This window comes from Talpa europaea, assembly GCF_964194135.1.
Source record: "Talpa europaea genome assembly, chromosome: 10".
NCBI classification, from domain to species: Eukaryota; Metazoa; Chordata; class Mammalia; order Eulipotyphla; family Talpidae; genus Talpa; species Talpa europaea.
Window position 1 is genome coordinate 10723232 of NC_140077.1, and position 17272 is coordinate 10740503.

Consider the following 17272-nt stretch of genomic DNA (forward strand, 5'->3'; position numbering starts at 1 on the left):
GATCAGGAACAACTGTGGTGCTCTTGACAAGAAAGCAGTCAGTACCTACTCACTAACTCATTACATCATTGACACGACACGGAGAGCCTTTGGTGGGTGAGCATTCTGCTTTGTTCTGAGGAGCTGGTTGGGGGAAGGTGAAGTACAACTGGGAAGAGTATGTATGAACCTTAAGAAATCGTGCCCATCCTCAAGGAGCTCAGTCAGCAGTGAGCTTCTTGCTGTGAGGTGCTTTCTCAGCCAAGATGAAGACGTTACAAATACATACTGCAAGTGATTGAACCAAGCGAGTGATAACGTTTCATGAGCAAGTGTGTGCTCCCAGAGAGGTTTGGGAGGAAGGTTGAGGACTGATGTCCCCCAGAGGGAAAGCCTGTGTTTTCCCCACTGGTCTGTTGAAGCCCCAGCCTTGTTACTTAGCTGCGTTTCCCCAGGATCATGGCCCAGGGAGAGGGGCTCAGTTCGCTGCCGAATCAGCATGTGGCTCATTGGACATCAAAGTGATGGAGCTGTGTGTGCATGGCCCGTGACCCCCTGGAGGAATGCTTTCTGCTCACGTGGATCTTTTGCTGTTTTTCTTTCAGTGGCGCACCCCCAGGACCCTCACCATCCTTCTGAGAAGCCCGTCATCCACTGCCACAAATGTGGGGAGCCTTGCAAGGGCGAAGTGCTCCGGGTCCAGACCAAACATTTCCACATCAAATGCTTCACCTGCAAAGGTAAAGTGGCCCCGATGTCCTGGCTTAGAGGCAGGACACAATCAGCGCTTGCCTGGGCCTGTCCCTCCCCCAGGACTCCACACCAAGTCATGTATGGGTGATGAGCAAAGCCCTGGAATCACTGAATCTCTCTACTTTGGGATCGGACTAAACTCAAGAGCGAGGCAGTCTCCCCAAGACAAGGGGTGCACAGACCTTTGGGTGTTCACTGAGGCTCCTGGTCCCAGGAAGAGGACTCAGTGTAGAAGTGAGAGGGGTGAAAATACACTTTTGAGCTCCGTGCTTTGTACTTTTCCTCTGAAACAAGGGACTCCAACCATAAAGCAACTTTGTCCCAACAGTTATTAGTTAAAGGAAAGCTGGAAATCTTGTAAGATTGGGGTGCCATGTCACTGGACTCTGGCGGCACATGGTATGATGGTGTGCGTGTGGTGAGAAATAAGAATATTGGACAGTCTCCAGGCAGAAAAATACCCCCATCTAAGAAGTTGGCAATTTGAGGTTGATTTCTATTAACAACGCCCCACCCCCTTGGCGTTTACAAGAGTTGCGTCTAGGTATGAAACATACTGACCTGTTTTTCTGGAGCCAGGACATGCCTAAGGGTGGAGAAAAGAGGAGGAAGAGAGTGCCTTTGTGAGTTTGAGAAATAGGTTCCTGGAACTGAGGGCTTGTCTGGGTGGCTCAGATTGGGGTTGAGGGTTGTAGGAGGAGAGAGGGAAGAGAAACAAGATCGTGAATTTGCTTTGTACCTTTACTCTGCTCTTCGTGGGTGACCAGCCTCATCCCTAGAAAACAATCATTTCAAGTGTCTTAGGTTGTAGAGGTCCAGCAGTGCCATCTGAAGTCATTTACCCTCTATGCTGAAGGAGACTCCAGGCAGCCCAAAGACCCCTAAATACATGGGGTAAGGAGGCATAAGGCTTGTGGGGTCCACAGCTGCTTCTTTGACTAAGTGTGGATTTTTTTAGAAGAAAGAGCCGTCACATACAGGGAAGGGTGGACAGATCAAGGGAGGCAGCCCTGAGCACGGCATAGGTCACAAAAGGCTGCTGTGCGTATCCCAGAGAGAGAGAGCCCTTAATCCTCTGAAAACTCTACGCAAGTACACTAAATCCCCAATTTTCAGACACCCCAAGTTGGTCATCAGAAAACGTCAGGGACACACCCAGGTTATACACTCTGGTTCAGCTCCCGCCATTGCCACCAAGCAGCTCTGTGATCTCAGGCAAGTTCCTGTCTCTTGATGGCTCTAAGTCCCAATAGGTAAAATAAAGAGACGAGGCCATATGATCCTTGAATCACCGCAGGTCTGACTTCGGCAACACCATGTACACACATCCCTGTGAGCGTGTCCTAGAGAGCCCAAAGCCTCTTAGGTAGCACGTCGGAGAAAAAAAAAATATTTTCTGGTTACACAGAGACAGGCATTATATTTGGCTTTAGTTTCTGCACTTAAATTTCCTGAGAAATGACACAGGGGGGAGATTCAGTATGAAATAATAGGCCAAAACCTCTGCGGCCATGTGTGCATTGAAACAACTGCAGACCCATGTATTATGTTTTATTTCGAGCCAAAGTACCGAGTGTGAGTCTCGGGTCTGCCTATTTGGTGTCCAGAACGTCAGAGGATTGCAAGCTGACTCAGTGCTCTCCACAGGGTGGGGGCCTCCTGGCTTCTGTTCTCTTCTTGTTTAAACCTAAGGATGGAATGTAAGTTAGTGATTTGGAAAGCCATACCCTATCTTTATTATAAGCTATAAATGTGCTCCTAAAAAGTTAAATTTTTGTATTCATTGAATCATAATTTGGGAACACGTGCAATTTGCAGGCATTCCTTTTAATTTAACCAGACTTTACTAAAGTAAATGTCATCTATTTTGGTAGGAAGGAATAAGAAGGGCCATTTAGCCAAACTTTTTGTTTTCAACGAGTCTTTCCCAGACACTCTTGTATAAAAAAGATTCCCACTACTCCTATATCACATCTCTCTCTGCTTTTTTTTTTTCTTAACACTTTTTTTTTTATATATCTTTTTCCCCCTACTAGAGAGTAAGCTCCTCAAGGGCAGAGACTTTGGTGTGTTTTTTCACTACTGTATACCCAGTGCTTAGAACAATGGGTGAGGTGGTAGGCGTTCAGTAGGGAAGGCAGGAGGGAGAGAGGAAAACCATGTGTTTATTTAGAACTTGAATATTGGTAAATGTTTCTAATGGCATAGCTGATCAATAAGAATTATCAAGTGCTTCCTATGATATGTCCTCAGCTGGTTGCTATGCAGTAACATTAGCTTCTAAGAAGACAGTGTAAGCAGAGCTATTCATCATTGATTCGAGGCTACTTGTGTACCTGGCAGATGGAACAGATAAGAGAATTTGTACTGAAGGCTAATCTCAGGCAGCTCTGGGTTAAAGGTTAATGCTGTTCACTTTTTATGCTGGTGTAGACCCTTAGCTTTCTCATCTGGACTTGCGTGTGTAGACTGGATGTGGTTTATTTAGGGCCTCAAGCAGAAAATTGGTAAGCCACCAGTAAAATGGAAGTCATTACTTATATCCCCTAGAGCTGAACTTGGGTTTTTAATACCTATTTAGAGATTTTAGTCATTCAGAAATTGATTAAAAGGCAGAATTAACCAGGACTCAAGAAAAATAAGTCTAATAGAAATATGTTCCCTTCTCCCAATAAATAAGAAACCACTTTTGTGCCATCTTTTGTTCATAAAGAAGAGTCCTAACTATTTTATCTTTTGAATTTTGTACCATATTACATATTACCTACTCAAAGAAACAATTTAGGTTTTTTTAAGATTTATTTTATTTGTACAAGAACTGGGGTACAGACCAGATGCGTGGGAGGGTGAAAGGATTCACCAGAGACAGAGCAAGGAGCAGATCAGGCAGACTGACGAAATACACTGCTGAGGGGAGCAGCGGGCGAGACAGGAGAGGTCTGCTGCGCCATGTGGGTATCTCCCTGGCTGGGGATCAAACTCATGCTGCAGAGGCTGCGGACAGCTTCACAGTGCTGCGCTCAACCGCCTGCACCACCAGGGAGGCCCAACAATTTAGATTTTTTAAATAATTACAGTTTTGAACTTCAAAGTGAAACAGAACCTAGGACTTTCTTAGACATTCTCCAAAATATACTGCTTAATAATTTTGACTGTTGTTGGAACAATAGTTATTCGCAGGTCTCTTATGAGTGGAGGTGGTAGCTTTTTGTCCTGAATTACCTTTTTAAGGAGGTTTGGACAGCAAACAGCCTTGGAAGAGAGAGATAGTGTCTCCCTAGGGGGAATGAGGCAGATTTGTTCACTGTCCAGTATAACGTAGATGATGCTGCCTCTGGACAGAGGTTGCACAGGTGTGCTTGCAGTTCATTACCAAAGATCAGGATTTTCCAAGCTCAGGGATCCTCAGCTGTGACACAAACCCAGTGTAAGTACAGGGTCTGGCTGTTGGAGCAACTCCAGCAGCTGAGCTCTGCACCCCCAGGCCCTTGGAGTGGCTGGTGCAAGGAAGGGCTGAACTCCACCCCTGATGCCAGGCACTGCCCAAGCCAGAGGAGAGGATGCCTGCCTTGTGCCATGGTCTGAGTCCCAACCCGTGACATCCTGAGCAAGGGGGCTGGGTGAGGGGTGGAGCTGAGCAGCTATTTTTATGAACCTTTAAAAAGGAGTGATGGACATGAGCTCTTGCTCTTTATTCACTGGAGTTGTGAGGAAGGAGTCACCAGGGTGACAGGCCTTTGTGGCCCCCCCATCTAGAGACCCCCCTATCAGCAGTGGCATGTATCTGCCTCCCCATCAGTCCCTGTAGCTGCAACTCCACTTCCATCCATTGATAATTGGACCTTCTTCCTTTCCCTGGGCCCTCTTATTCTCCCTCGCCCTCTACCCTCTTGGTTTCTAAGAAAAATCATAGCAGGAATCTAGAAAACTTAAATAAGGGACCAGGAAAATGAATATAAGAAAGTGAAAATCAAAATCAACAAAAAACTATGAACCAGAGACACTTTTAGGGGGGTGGGGGTGGGAGGGGAGGGACTGGGGTCAGAATGGGGGGGCTGCAATTGTATGGGGAATATAACAATAAAATTTATAAAAAAAAAAAATTCTATTTCAGAAAAAAAAGAAAAAGAAAAAGAAAATGATTTGTGTAACAAAGGTTATGGGAGTGCTTACACTGTAGAGATGGAAGGACACTGAAATGTCCCCCCAGGCATTGAACTGGTCATATTGCTGCTACTTTCTGTTTCCTGACCCTGAACCCTGGAAGGGCCTCTACTCAGACCCCACCTCTATGTCCATGTTCTAGTGACCATGTCTGGTCTCATGGTTCAAGTACCATCTACACTTGGCCATGACCACCTCTGCCTGGCAGTCCAGGCTGGGTTCTGCACGGTCTAGTGCTTGTGGAAGAGCTCAGAAAAGGCTTTCCCACCCCACCTCTCCAAGAGGTTTTTGAGCTGACATGTAAAAATGAAAATAGAACCATCACTTCATTTCTTCTAATAATAAAGTCCACCTAAATGGATTTTATTATTCCCAAAAACAAATTTACATTCTCTTCATACTAAGAATCACTTACTTTTCACATAAGCCACCTGGAAATATTATACTTGATGACCTTCAAATTCACCACATGAAATGTTTATAGAGTATCTATCACCTAACTGTTCACTGTGTGAGTCTGTGGACGGTGGGACGTTATATATGACACTGTGTCTACCCCTGAAGCACCTGTGACCCGGTAGGAAGTCAGGTGCTATCAGAAGAACTGTGACTGGTAGGAGGGCAGGTTCAGGCTCAGGTGTGCAGGGACCACTTAGCCCTCAGTAGTCTGGAAATGTTGCCAGAGAAGGGACAAGATGTGAAAAGGCAAGTTGCTCCAGAAAACTTAATGACCTTCCTGGACCCGGAAAGGGGGTTACATAAGGTGTGGTCAGGGTAGGGACTGCCTTGTTCAAGACAATGGATAGTGAGGACAGGGTATGGCTGGAGTTGACTTTGGCCTTCATTTGGGCAAGCAAACTTTCTACCAGAAATGAATGGAACCATGATATTCCTGTTGTCGTTTGAAAGATGGCATTTTAAATGTTAATTATAGTGACTTTTTCCTTTTCAAAACTGGAAGGAGTGTTAAATGTTATATTCATAGTCACATAGTTATAAAAAGACTTCTGAACATTAGGTGTCTATGGAACATAAAATCAGATCATGTAAGTTCCCGACAAAGTAACATTATTACATTGTCTGCATCCAAAAGAATAAGTGAGCTCCCTATCCTGAATACAAAGTCCATTTGTTCTGTTGTAAGTATTTCTTAACCATAGATACAGCACAGCCTCCTTCTCAATTGGAATCACCTCTACGGTTATATCTGAAAACTTATCTAACCTACATTGTTTGGTACATATAAGACAAATCTGGTGGAAAAGAGTTGATTATCGATTTCCTAAAAATAACTCACAGTACACTTAAAGACCATTATTATCCGGACCTCATTTTCCCTTCCATCTAATTTCAAATCTGGATGCCTTTTTATCTTTAGTGCTTTCTCCCAGTCCTTAATTATTCCTTTTGCTCCTGAGAGCAAAATGGAGATTGAAATGGTTTCTTGATTTCTTGAGTTGTACTCGATTTAAGTTGCTAGGGAGGCTCAGAGTCTTAAAAGACTCAAGAAATTGGGATGGGGAATTACTACCTTGGTCAACTAACTTGGTGCCAATTAGATTCTTTCAAATTCAAAGACAGAATGACTGGTTCAAGGTCATGTGGAGAAGCCCTTTGCCTTATGCAGCTTGGCTCTCTCCACACTGTCCAAACACCTGCCTAGCTTAAAGCAATACGAAAGGGGGAAAGCGACGATAATTTAACATCTCTCTGTATGTGCAAGATATAAAAAGAGTGATATCTGCCTTCAATAAATTGCAGTCAAGATGAGTATTAAATTCTAATGGCAATGTAATGTACAGAGAATTATGAAATAACCTATATTATCAATAAATGACCTGAGGCTCCAGGAGGAAGAGCCTGATATTTCCAATGACTTAAATAATCTCTGTTAGCATGGAAGCCTTCTTTAACATTTGCTTTTGTGTTATGGGCCAAATCTTAGAAAGCAAAAAAAGGCAAAACAAAATGGTACACTGAGTGAGAACTATTATTCTGAGTGATCACTTTTGAACTGGCTGTAATTAATATTGCACAAGAAGTTCCACAAGTTTAACAAGTGTTAACAAGAAACTATGCTATCAAAGACTTTTAATAAATAGAGATTCTGAAGTGATTCCCTTTCATATTGCTATTGTAAATTCAAACTCTGGATCCTTCAGTACCTTCAATTCAGATGCTTTGGGATTCATTTTGGCGTCTGGTTGGACTTCTGTCTTCTTTCTCAGACATGATCATTGATTTTGATGGACATTTAGAAGTTAAGATGGAAAATGGTTTAGATATTTTTTTTCAGACTTTGTATTTGCTTCTAGGATAAATGTTAGCAAATACTTATTTTTGGTGGGAAACCACCTCCTCACATTATTGTTTGAGTCTCTGTTCAGCTATTTTGAGCTTGGGCTAAGCATGTAGTGCTTTGAGCTCCAGTGCATGGTGCTTTAGATAGATTGCTGTGGTTCACACAGAGGAATAACTTTGAGTGAGATGCCTGCAGTATCACCTGGTGCATTGGGAAGACACTCTATCAAAGTCTACCCATGTTTTGTAGGAAGAAAGGGTTTGAGGAAATGAATAGTGTGGGATGAAATAAAGCTCTGCTATAATGAAGGTGGAATGAAGGGTGGAGGAAGAGGTTGGGAAGTATTTGATACTCATCTTGTCCCATTAGTGCAGTGCTTGAGATTCCATGCCCTGAAGTCTCTTGCACCCCAGCTGCAGTATATGCAGCCTGGTAGGAGGAAGACAGGGTGCTGGCCTAGGCAGGGTGGAACAGAGTTTTGGCCAAGGGTAAAGTAGCCTTTATTGAGTGACTCTTATCATTGGCAATGAGCAGGTGTCATCCGGGCCTCAGCTCTGCAGGGCCTCGGCTCCCCTGGGGCAAATTCAGAAAGGGTCTTCACCCCAATTAAAATTCTTGTGTTGCTCAAAACAAAATTGTAAACGTTGACCATGTTTATTTAACATCTGTCTGTTGCTGGTGTGAACTGATTGAAACACAAATGAAAGCAGCAGCCGGGCAAAGATAGTCAGTCTACTGATAAAGATGAGAAGAAAATATCTCTTTCATTTCACCCCCAAGCCCACCTATGGGCAGAGTTCTAAGTGTTACCTATTCCCCTAAATAGTTGGCAGCTTGAATGAGTTGACAGGCAGGTGGAATGTCCCTGCAGTGAATTTGTTGCAACATAAAATGTAATGGCTGTTTTTAGAAGGTTGGAGAAAGAGTTGCTACAACAGTCTTGTTCACGCTGCTAAAACTTGGCTCCTCTTTCACCCTGACTTGACACCATACTTTGTTCTCCTCCTGTTCCCTGGTATTTTTGCAACACAGGTCGCTCCTGTCAGTTTCTTTTTTAAGATTTTAAAATGTGCCTGTTGCTAATTTTGTAACTTTTATATAAAATCACTTGGATGCACATAGTCCTTGCCTGGTTAATGGTACTTAGTGGTTTGGAGAAAATGAATGCAAGAAAATGGCATCAGTGAGGCACACAGCTGCTTGTGGCCATGCCTTAGTGGTGATGTTGCAAAGCAGGCAAGATTAGTGGGACCTTGAGTGGGGTATGTATTAGATATTGATCATTGCAAAGAAAGCAATGAATTGAATTGAATAGGGTCTCTCCCTCCCTCTTTCTCTCCATCAAAGAAAGGAACCTGTGTTTTTCCCTGGGCTTGTGTTAACTTCCAACTAAAATAAAGGCAAATGGAACACCCAAGTTTTAAAAATCTGAATGTGATCTACTGAAGTTTGACCTTACTGAGATTTTTGTAGTTATTGAAGGTGAGAGTTCAGCTTTGTGTCTCAGTTTTGAATGCTAAGCTGTTAATATGAAACATACCAAAGCTTTTTAACATTTTTAAATGTTCACTGATACTTTTTTTATTTTACTTTTTATATTATTAGATTTATTTATTTATACAAGAACTGGGGTACAGGTCAGAGACACGGGAGGGTGAGAGAATTCACCAGAGATAGAGCGGGGAACAGAACAGGCAGACTGACAAAATATACTGCTGAGGGGAGCAGTGGGCAAGACAGGAGAAGTCTGCTGTGCCATGTTGGGGATCTCCCTGGCCGGCTGGGAATCGAACCCCCACTGCAGAGGCTGTGGACAACTTCACAGCGCTGCACTCAACCCGCTGCACTCAACCCGCTGTGTCACTGGGGAGGCCCTTGTTTGTTTGTTTTTAAAGATTTATTTTTATTTTATTTATACAAGAGCTGGGGTACAGGCCAGATGTGTGGGCGGGTGAGAGGATTCACCAGACACAGAGTGGAGAACAGAACATTCAGAATGACTGAAATACACTGCTGAGGGGAGCAGCAGGCGAGACAGAAAAGGTCTGCTGTGCCATGTGGGTTGCTCCACAGCTGGCGGGGATCAAATGAGCACTGCAGAGTCTGTGGACAGCTTCACAGCGCTGCGCTCAACCGTCTGCGCCACGAGGGAGGCCCTAGATACTTTTTTGTTAAACAGAGTAACCCCTTAGTCCAAGTGTGATTTTCACAAAGTTAAATAAAATGTCTCTCATACAAATATAAAATGAACACTTATCCAAGATTTATTCAACTCTTTAATGAGGGAGCCAGTTGTGTGTGAAACTGGTTCAATGGAGAACTGAAGGAGTGGGTGATAAAGGCATTCATCCCAGGAAGAATGTCAGAATGAGATGCCAGGCTTAGATATAAAACTGATTAGCAGTCTAGCAGGCCAGTAAAACTGGACAGAAATATACGCATCTCTACTGGATAAGAATCTACAAGTTACCATTCCTTTCTAAGTCTGGACCTTTCTTCACTAGGAAAGAGCTTGTCAAGCTCAGCTCAGTGCCCTGGGTGATGCAGTGGCCTGTGGGAGCTTCTCCTACTCCCATGTGACATTGGCAGAACATGCTTCTCTCCTTTACCTCATTTCAAGTTTTGGATCATTTTCTTAATATCTTAAGCGAGCCTCCGCTTGTATGAGGAACCTGGAGGAGTCAAATCCACAGACACCAGAAGTAGAATGGTCATTGCCAGTGGTTGAGGGAGGGAGAGGACAGGGAGCTGTTGTTTGATGGGTACAGTTTCCATTTTGCAAGACCTAGAGTGTTATGTGGATGGACAAGGTGATGGTCACATGACAATACTGTCAGGGTTAAAAATGGCTAAAGTGGTAAATTTTATGTTAACGTGTATTCACCACAATAGGTAATTTTGTGCATATACTGACAGGTAGGAATGTGAAGATAATCATTCTTCATCCTGCTGAGATATCCAGTTTAGTAACCTTAATTTGTATTAACTCGGGCCCCCCTGGTGGCGCAGCAGTTGAGTGCTGCGTTGCGAATCTGCCCACAGCCTCTGCAGCACTGGTTCGATCCCCGGCTGCTCCCGGGCCACCGGAGGAGGGTCCCACATGGTGCGCAGACCTCTCCTGCCACCCGCTGCTCCCCTCAGCAGTGTACTTCGGTCCTTCTGCGGCACGTAGGACCCTCCTCCGGTGGCCGGGGAGCAGCCGGGGATCGAACTGGCGCTGCAGAGGCCACGGGCAGCTTTGCAACCCAGCCCTCAACTGCTGTACCACCAGGGAGGCCCAATTTGTGAAATTTTTAAACCTACCCTAGGAGCTTCCTTGCAGGAAAGAATAAAGGAAATATTCATAGTCCTCCATGTGCATTATTTTGTCACTCTGAGAAATACTTAAATTTGCAAGAGTAACTGAGTCATCGCAACTACTGCTGATGTCACTAAGGAGTGACACTGGGCGGAGCACACCAAGTTGGAGGCTGAATTCAAATTAAATCAAAAAATGTATTCCCGGTACTACCATAGAGACCATGGTTGTAGGTTCCTGAAGAGAAATCAAAGAAAATAAAGATGAGGACTCTTACCCATAAAGGTCTTTGTCATCTTGTGGCAAAATATATTTAGAAACACATTGAAGACAAGTCTTGAAGGTTCTCCATGACCCCTGGGAATGGGTGAACCCGTTTATTGCTGTTGAAGGAATTTGCTGGCAGAGTGAGGCTCGTCCATAACTGAACCCCTCGACCTGTGGGACCCATTTAGTGAGGAGGAAGCAGATGTGAAAACAGTGGGAACACTAGCAGGTTAGGGAAGGCAGCAGGTGGCAGATGAGCTGTTTTCCAGGTAATGCAATCACAGTGGTATTTATAGGGGGGGTCATTGCAGGCATGATGGACTCCGGCCATCCTCTTGAATTACTTAATTGTAAATTGCAGAGAAGGAGGTCGTGACTGTGGAGTGTTTAGATAAACAAATACTGACGAATCCACAGTGGAAAAGTTGTGGGTTGGATATCCTTGGTAGTTTGCGATTATTAATAGTAAAGACTGCTGCGGGTGGGGGAGTGGTTGTCTCCATCAGAATCTGCTCAGCACTAGTTCATCTAGCGGGATTAATGAGTCATGGGAAGAAACCACAGGACCCCTGGAAGCATTCTAGCAGGTCCTTAGAAAGGTAACTTAGTGGTTGAACTTAACCTCCTCCCTGCCCAGCCGAGTGCCTATTCCAGCTACTTGCTGGAATAATCGAGAAGAATCCTGGATTCTTTGCTAAGGCCCTTAATTGTATGGGAGTCCCACAGTCTTGGGCATTGAGAGGTTAAAGCATGAAGATTTCCAGTCTTGGCTGCAGCTCTCTAGACACTTGGCAGTGGAGAGTCTTTGCTCTGCCTTAGGCTTTGTTTTTGGACAAGTTACTATCTCTGCTCTGGTCTCGTCTGAACATGTCGATCCCGCCCAAGTCCCTGGCATCCCAGGACCTCCTCTTTCCACCACCGTCACCATCAGCATCCTCCACAGCTACACAGCTTGGGAAAAGGCACTGAAACCCAGGCTCAGCAGAGTGCCCGCTTTTGCAGGCACTGAGGTCCTGAAGGACAGTTTCTCTTGAACGTGTTCCTTTCCTTTACTCTCTTGTCTGTTCATTTTTCTCTCTTTATAAGCTGTAAATAATTGGCTTATTGACCACATAAAGAGACAATGAAACATCTGAATTTTTCATAGCTGTGAGAAAGAATTTCCAAAGCTTGGGGGAAAAAACAGACATTGGACATTTCAGATACTGCTTTGGTTTAGTAGGATTTATTCCTCAGCTCTGTTACAGTCTTGACCCAAACCCAGCAGTTATATGGGCAGTGGGCACCTTCCCTAGTTAGTCCTGCCAGGATATCTCTGTTCATATTTGTGACAGCGTGAACCCAGGGTATCTCTCCATCAAAGCCTATTTATCTCTGAATCTCAGACATACCACAGAAGCCATTGAGACCTAGCCAGTGGATTTTACTTGTATGAGATATTGCATAGCTCCCAGAGGGAGGGAACTCACACAGCCCACAATAAACAGCTCTTTGTACTGACCCCTTTGCACCCCCCAGCTGCTGAGCTCATGGACTACTGAGCGGCTTGCAGCCCAGATGACAGGCAGATGTGCCCTTGTCTCCACAGTGTGCGGCTGCGACCTGGCCCAGGGAGGCTTCTTCATCAAGAACGGGGAGTACCTGTGCACCCTGGACTACCAGCGGATGTACGGGACGCGCTGCCATGGCTGCGGGGAGTTCGTGGAGGGAGAGGTGGTGACTGCCTTGGGCAAGACCTACCACCCCAACTGCTTTGCTTGTACCATCTGCAAGTAAGTGGTGACTTCCTCCAACAAACACACACTGCTGACAAAGCCTGGGAGCTACGCCTTTTGTCTTGGCTTGTCCTTCGTCCTAAAGGCCTCTTTTTTGATGCTTTTTACCTTCCTTCTGTATAATCACTCTTAGTCTAAAGGCAATTTGGTTGGGAAACTTTATACCTTATGTCCTTTACTAAATAGTGTTTGGAGCTAATCAGAAGCTTATTCAGACTTGAGTGAAGAGTGCGAAGCAGTATTATTTCTTAGATACCACCAGCTGCTGCACCGATGGCTTCTAGCAGGCAGCCCCAGGCCCTTTGCAGTGGTTGAGTATCCTGTGCTCCATTTGGCTTTGCCTTTCAAAAAACTGCAGACCAGAGGAGGGGTTTTGTTATTTCTCAACATTTCATGTTTCTAGGCCAGAGAGATGTAAACTCTAGAATATATTTAATTTTGTATAAGTAACTAGATAATACTGATAGATAAATCATCATAAGATTTTTTTTTTAAGATTTATTTATTTATTTATACAAGCACTGGGTACAGTCAGAAGCACGGGAGGGTGAGAGAATTCGCCAGAGCAGGGAACAGAACAGGCAGAAGGACCGAAGCACACTGCTGAGGGGAGCAGCGGGCGTGGCAGGAGAGGTCTTTGCCATGTGGCACCCTCACCGGTGGCCGGGGATCGAACTGGCGCTGCAGAGGCTGCGGGCAGCTTCACAGCCCAGCTCTCAACCACTGCGCTACCAGGGGAGGCCAAATCATCATAAGATTTAGATGCAATATCCTTAATAAAATTGTTTTAATAATTTTTTTAGCTATTAGTCCATCTCTCAATGTTCTTTTTGTTTTTTAACCATAATTTTAAAATTCTGGATTAATGAGCTGAAAATTTTTCTGCAGCTAATCAAAAGCAGTTTCCTCTTCCCTTGTCTTTATTAGGCTATGGCCCCATGAGCTACCCATCCCCCTCACCCCCCCACCCCCTGGCCAGTACATTCAGGAGACCTGAGTTCTAATCCTGCTTTCCAGGCTGACTTGAGAACTGTGTGAATTGATTTTTCCAAGGCAGTTGCCTCATCTGTAAAATAAGAGATCATGGATTAGGTTTGAGTAATTCTCCAAACCTGGAAGGTCACTGGAATCCTCTGGGGAAGGTCTCTTAAGCCTTTCCTAGCCTCCTCTCCTCCCCTGGCCAATGTGCGTGCCGATTTAGTTGTTTCTGGAAGATGCCTAGGTTATGGTGTTTTCAGCCATTGGGAGGTTCTGGCCCAAGTCAATTCTGATGCTGACCTTGAGAGATCATTATTTTAATATAGGTAACATTGGCTTTAATTGGACAATGGACGAATGTTTATTAACAATAGCCATGTCCTGAATGTTCGCACCACCACAGAAGTGCTCGCCAGTGCCGTTGCAGCCCAGCTGCGCACACGATGTGCTTTCTGCCTGAAATGTGGCCTCCTATCCCTTTACAAGTGCATTCATGCAGAATTTAATTTACCCTCCTAGCAATTCTGTGAAGGCAGTTATGAACCGATACCCCTACTTAGGAGTGACTCTGAGTCTCAGTTTAAGGGACTTTCCTAGTTTCTAATGCTGCAAGGCTAAAATATAAACTCAGCTGATCTCACTTCAAGTCTGGTTTGCTTTCTATTACAGACATTCATGCAAATAACAGAAGGGTGTGAGCCTTGAGGATAGAGGACATAAGGAATGGAGAAAGTACTAAAAAGGGTCCTTTATAAAAGAATGAAATTCAGAGTTTAAAAGACACGGCCTTGTATTGAGAACTGGACTCTGGCTGGTGCTATGGTAGATCTGTGGGGGATTCAAGTTAAGAATATAAGACTAGATCAGCGGACAGGCCTGGACTAGGTGCCATTTATAGGGGCACACACTCTCCTAGGGGCGCCCTTAGAGGCTCAGCTCCTGAGAGTTAAGTTCTCCTTAAATGTTGAGCCCCAAATTCCTGCTGGCCTGACCCTAGTCCTGGCCCTCTCCAGAGGCTAAGAAGCTGGGCTTATGCTTATGGACCCTAAATCCCTGATATCCAAAGCAGACTGGAGGCTCATTCAGGCTTGAGTAATGAATGTGAAGCTGTATTATTGCTTAGATTCCACCAGAGGGTGACCAGGGTTACTAAAGTATCCCTAGCTGGCCAGTCCAGGCAACTTCACTTCTCTGGGCCTTATCTGGATGACAGAAAGTGACCCAGCACCATGAAAGAAAAGGGAGAATCCTCGCTCTAGCATTCCCGTAATCAGGGGTGGAAGAGTGTTACACTGTCCTCGAAGTCAGACACCAAGCACATGTTTAAAACCATTTCAAGTCCAAATTTTCCACCTCTGTGTGTATTACAGTGAATTATAACTCAGGGGCAGGGGCAGGGGAAGGGCCACTCAAAGCAGTGGCAGTTGTGAAAGCAAAGCTCCTAACCAGAAACTGGAATTTGTTTTCCAGTAATTGCTTCTGACTCAGCTGTGTGGGGATGTTTTGCTTGAGAGTTTACATTTCCTAATGGACAGAATCACACATTTGAAAACTCACACTGATGAGGATTTTTGTCAAGTTGGTCAATTGCAAGTAAGCAGGCCTGGGAGCTGTCCTAAGTCTATTAATAAATAATTGTTTTTTGAAAGGCTATCTGCCCACTCAACTAGGAGAAGAAACTGACAACATACAGAAGGCACTATTTTTGCAGAATGTGCTGTTATTGATGACAGTTTTATAATCGTTTTGGAAAGCAGCTAATACTCAGTTTTAAACAGGTGTTTCCAGCATTGTCCTGTCTCCTGAGTCTATAAGAGGCTGGGTCACTGGCACTGTGAACTTCCAGTTCACCCATTGTGAGTTGTCACCTAGTGCAGTCCCAGGGAGCTGAAAGAGTTAATGCTTAACTGGTAGCCAGCTCTCTTGGGGAGGGGCCTTCAGCTTGAAGAGGAATTTATGGCATTTAAAATGTTTCTTCATGAAGGCTGTTCCATTTGGAAAGTTTGACTGTGTGTGCGCCTGCTAGGTGACTTGTTGAAACATCGCTCCACTAACGAGCAGAGGTAAATCGTTCCGCTTTACCATCTGGTTGCCTGTGGAAGCAGCACATTCTAGCTTCTTCTCGAAATAAGGCATGTTTATTTGTTTGGACTATGTCCAGCTGGCTGGCTTGCTTATGACTACATTTCAGACATGTTGGCTGGTGCCCCTCCAAGAAATGAACTGGCCCCGGAGGGCAGCAGGCAGAAGGTGGAAGGGGCAGGAAGGAGGTGGCTGGGAATGACCTTGCGAGCTGTGTCTTTCTATCTACAGGCGCCCATTTCCACCCGGAGACCGAGTCACATTCAATGGGAGAGACTGCCTGTGTCAGCTCTGCGCACAGCCGATGGCCTCCAGCCCCCGAGAAGCCTCCTGCTCTGGCAGTAAGTGCACAGCCACCCGCCGACACGAGTCCTTCCCACCCAAAGGTGGCCTAGGCAGGGGCCTCTCTTTGTGAGAGAACGTGTTAGCTAGAGCCAAGGACAGTATGGTCCAAGGCATTTTTAACTGTGGAATGTGCTTGTGTAGAGAAGCCTTCCCCAAAAGCCATGCAGCAGGCCAAGAACCAGGAAGCATCTCCCTTATTTCAAAAAAACACCAATAGAATTTGACACCAGACTGTGCATTTTGAGTCTGTGAAGAGAAAGGCATAAAACTTTGCATAAGAAACACCCATCTCTGGTCACAGAGGCTCATGGTGATGATGCGATTCTCTGGGTATTTAAAAAGCTGTCCCCACTGCCTGGGGCAGATGTGGTCATTGATACTTAAATAATCCTTTATTATATATTGCCCTAATTCACCTGGAGGGTTTCTGACATTTATTCATTGCACATACAAATTGCTGAGCACCTGCCACATGTTTTGTTGACCCTAGAGATCTGTGAACAGAAACTCCTTGGCATCCTAAGGAAGTTTGCTTTCTAATGGGAGTGGATAGACAATAAATGCAAAGGTGAAATTGTCTATTGTGTGAAGAATAGTAGGAAATAAAATCAGAGTAGAGGGACTGCATTTACACGGGGTGTTCAAGGGCAACCTCTCTTTAAAGGTGTCCCCTAGGCAGAGCTCTGAAGAAAGGGTTAGAACATGCTGTACTATGCCATGGGATTCGTAATTCTTCAGGCAAAGTCTTGTCTGACCTGTGGGCTCCAAAGGGTACCAACTTCCCCCCATTAAAAGTCTTGGCCAATTGCACTATTTCTTCTAGTAAATAATATTCACAAAGTCACTTGACATTTCAATGAGATGTATTCTGAGCTGTGGGCACCAAGCAGTGAAGATCTTCCAGCCCTTTCCTAGCAAGTAGAAGAGGGGTGAGAGTTTACCTTTGTTTTTTTATGGATTTTGCTAGTCCTTGGGAAACCTGGAACAAACCCCTTTAAGCCCTGCCGGTCTCTGTAGAAAAGAATAAGCTCAATCACTTCTGCTCCAGAAGAATCTTGCACGGTTCCTAACAGTGATTCCAAATCTTCCTGTTAAAAGTAGAAGAATCCTTATACCTATAAAAAATATGTATGTTCTGACTAAAGCATTTGCATGGAAATTGAATTTTGGCTATTGGGAAATCAATGTACTTGTCTGTCTTATTCCAAGCAGATCCTTAGCGTGTAGGTTGATATGCCCTGCTGAGAGCCCCCAGGCAGCCAAGTGTTCCCCTAAAGGAAGGCACAGCCCAAGACCCTAGTAGGCATTCATATCCTTCACTGTTCTTCT

The 17272-nt window shown here is 44.7% G+C and overlaps 1 protein-coding gene across 7 annotated transcripts in view; it reads left to right on the top strand.

Moving 5' to 3' along the window:
* Positions 1-589: 589 nt before the first annotated feature.
* The window catches only part of ABLIM1 (actin binding LIM protein 1), a gene marked incomplete at both ends in the record, with an annotated part of 123388 nt that continues 106705 nt past the window's right edge, over positions 590-17272 (top strand). For all 7 annotated transcript variants that reach the window (XM_084246015.1, XM_084246016.1, XM_084246017.1 and 4 more), the window contains 3 exons: positions 590-719; positions 12352-12535; positions 15830-15939. In XM_084246015.1, coding sequence (XP_084102141.1) covers positions 12429-12535; positions 15830-15939 — 217 coding nt within the window. The remainder of the gene's footprint in view (positions 720-12351; positions 12536-15829; positions 15940-17272) is intronic.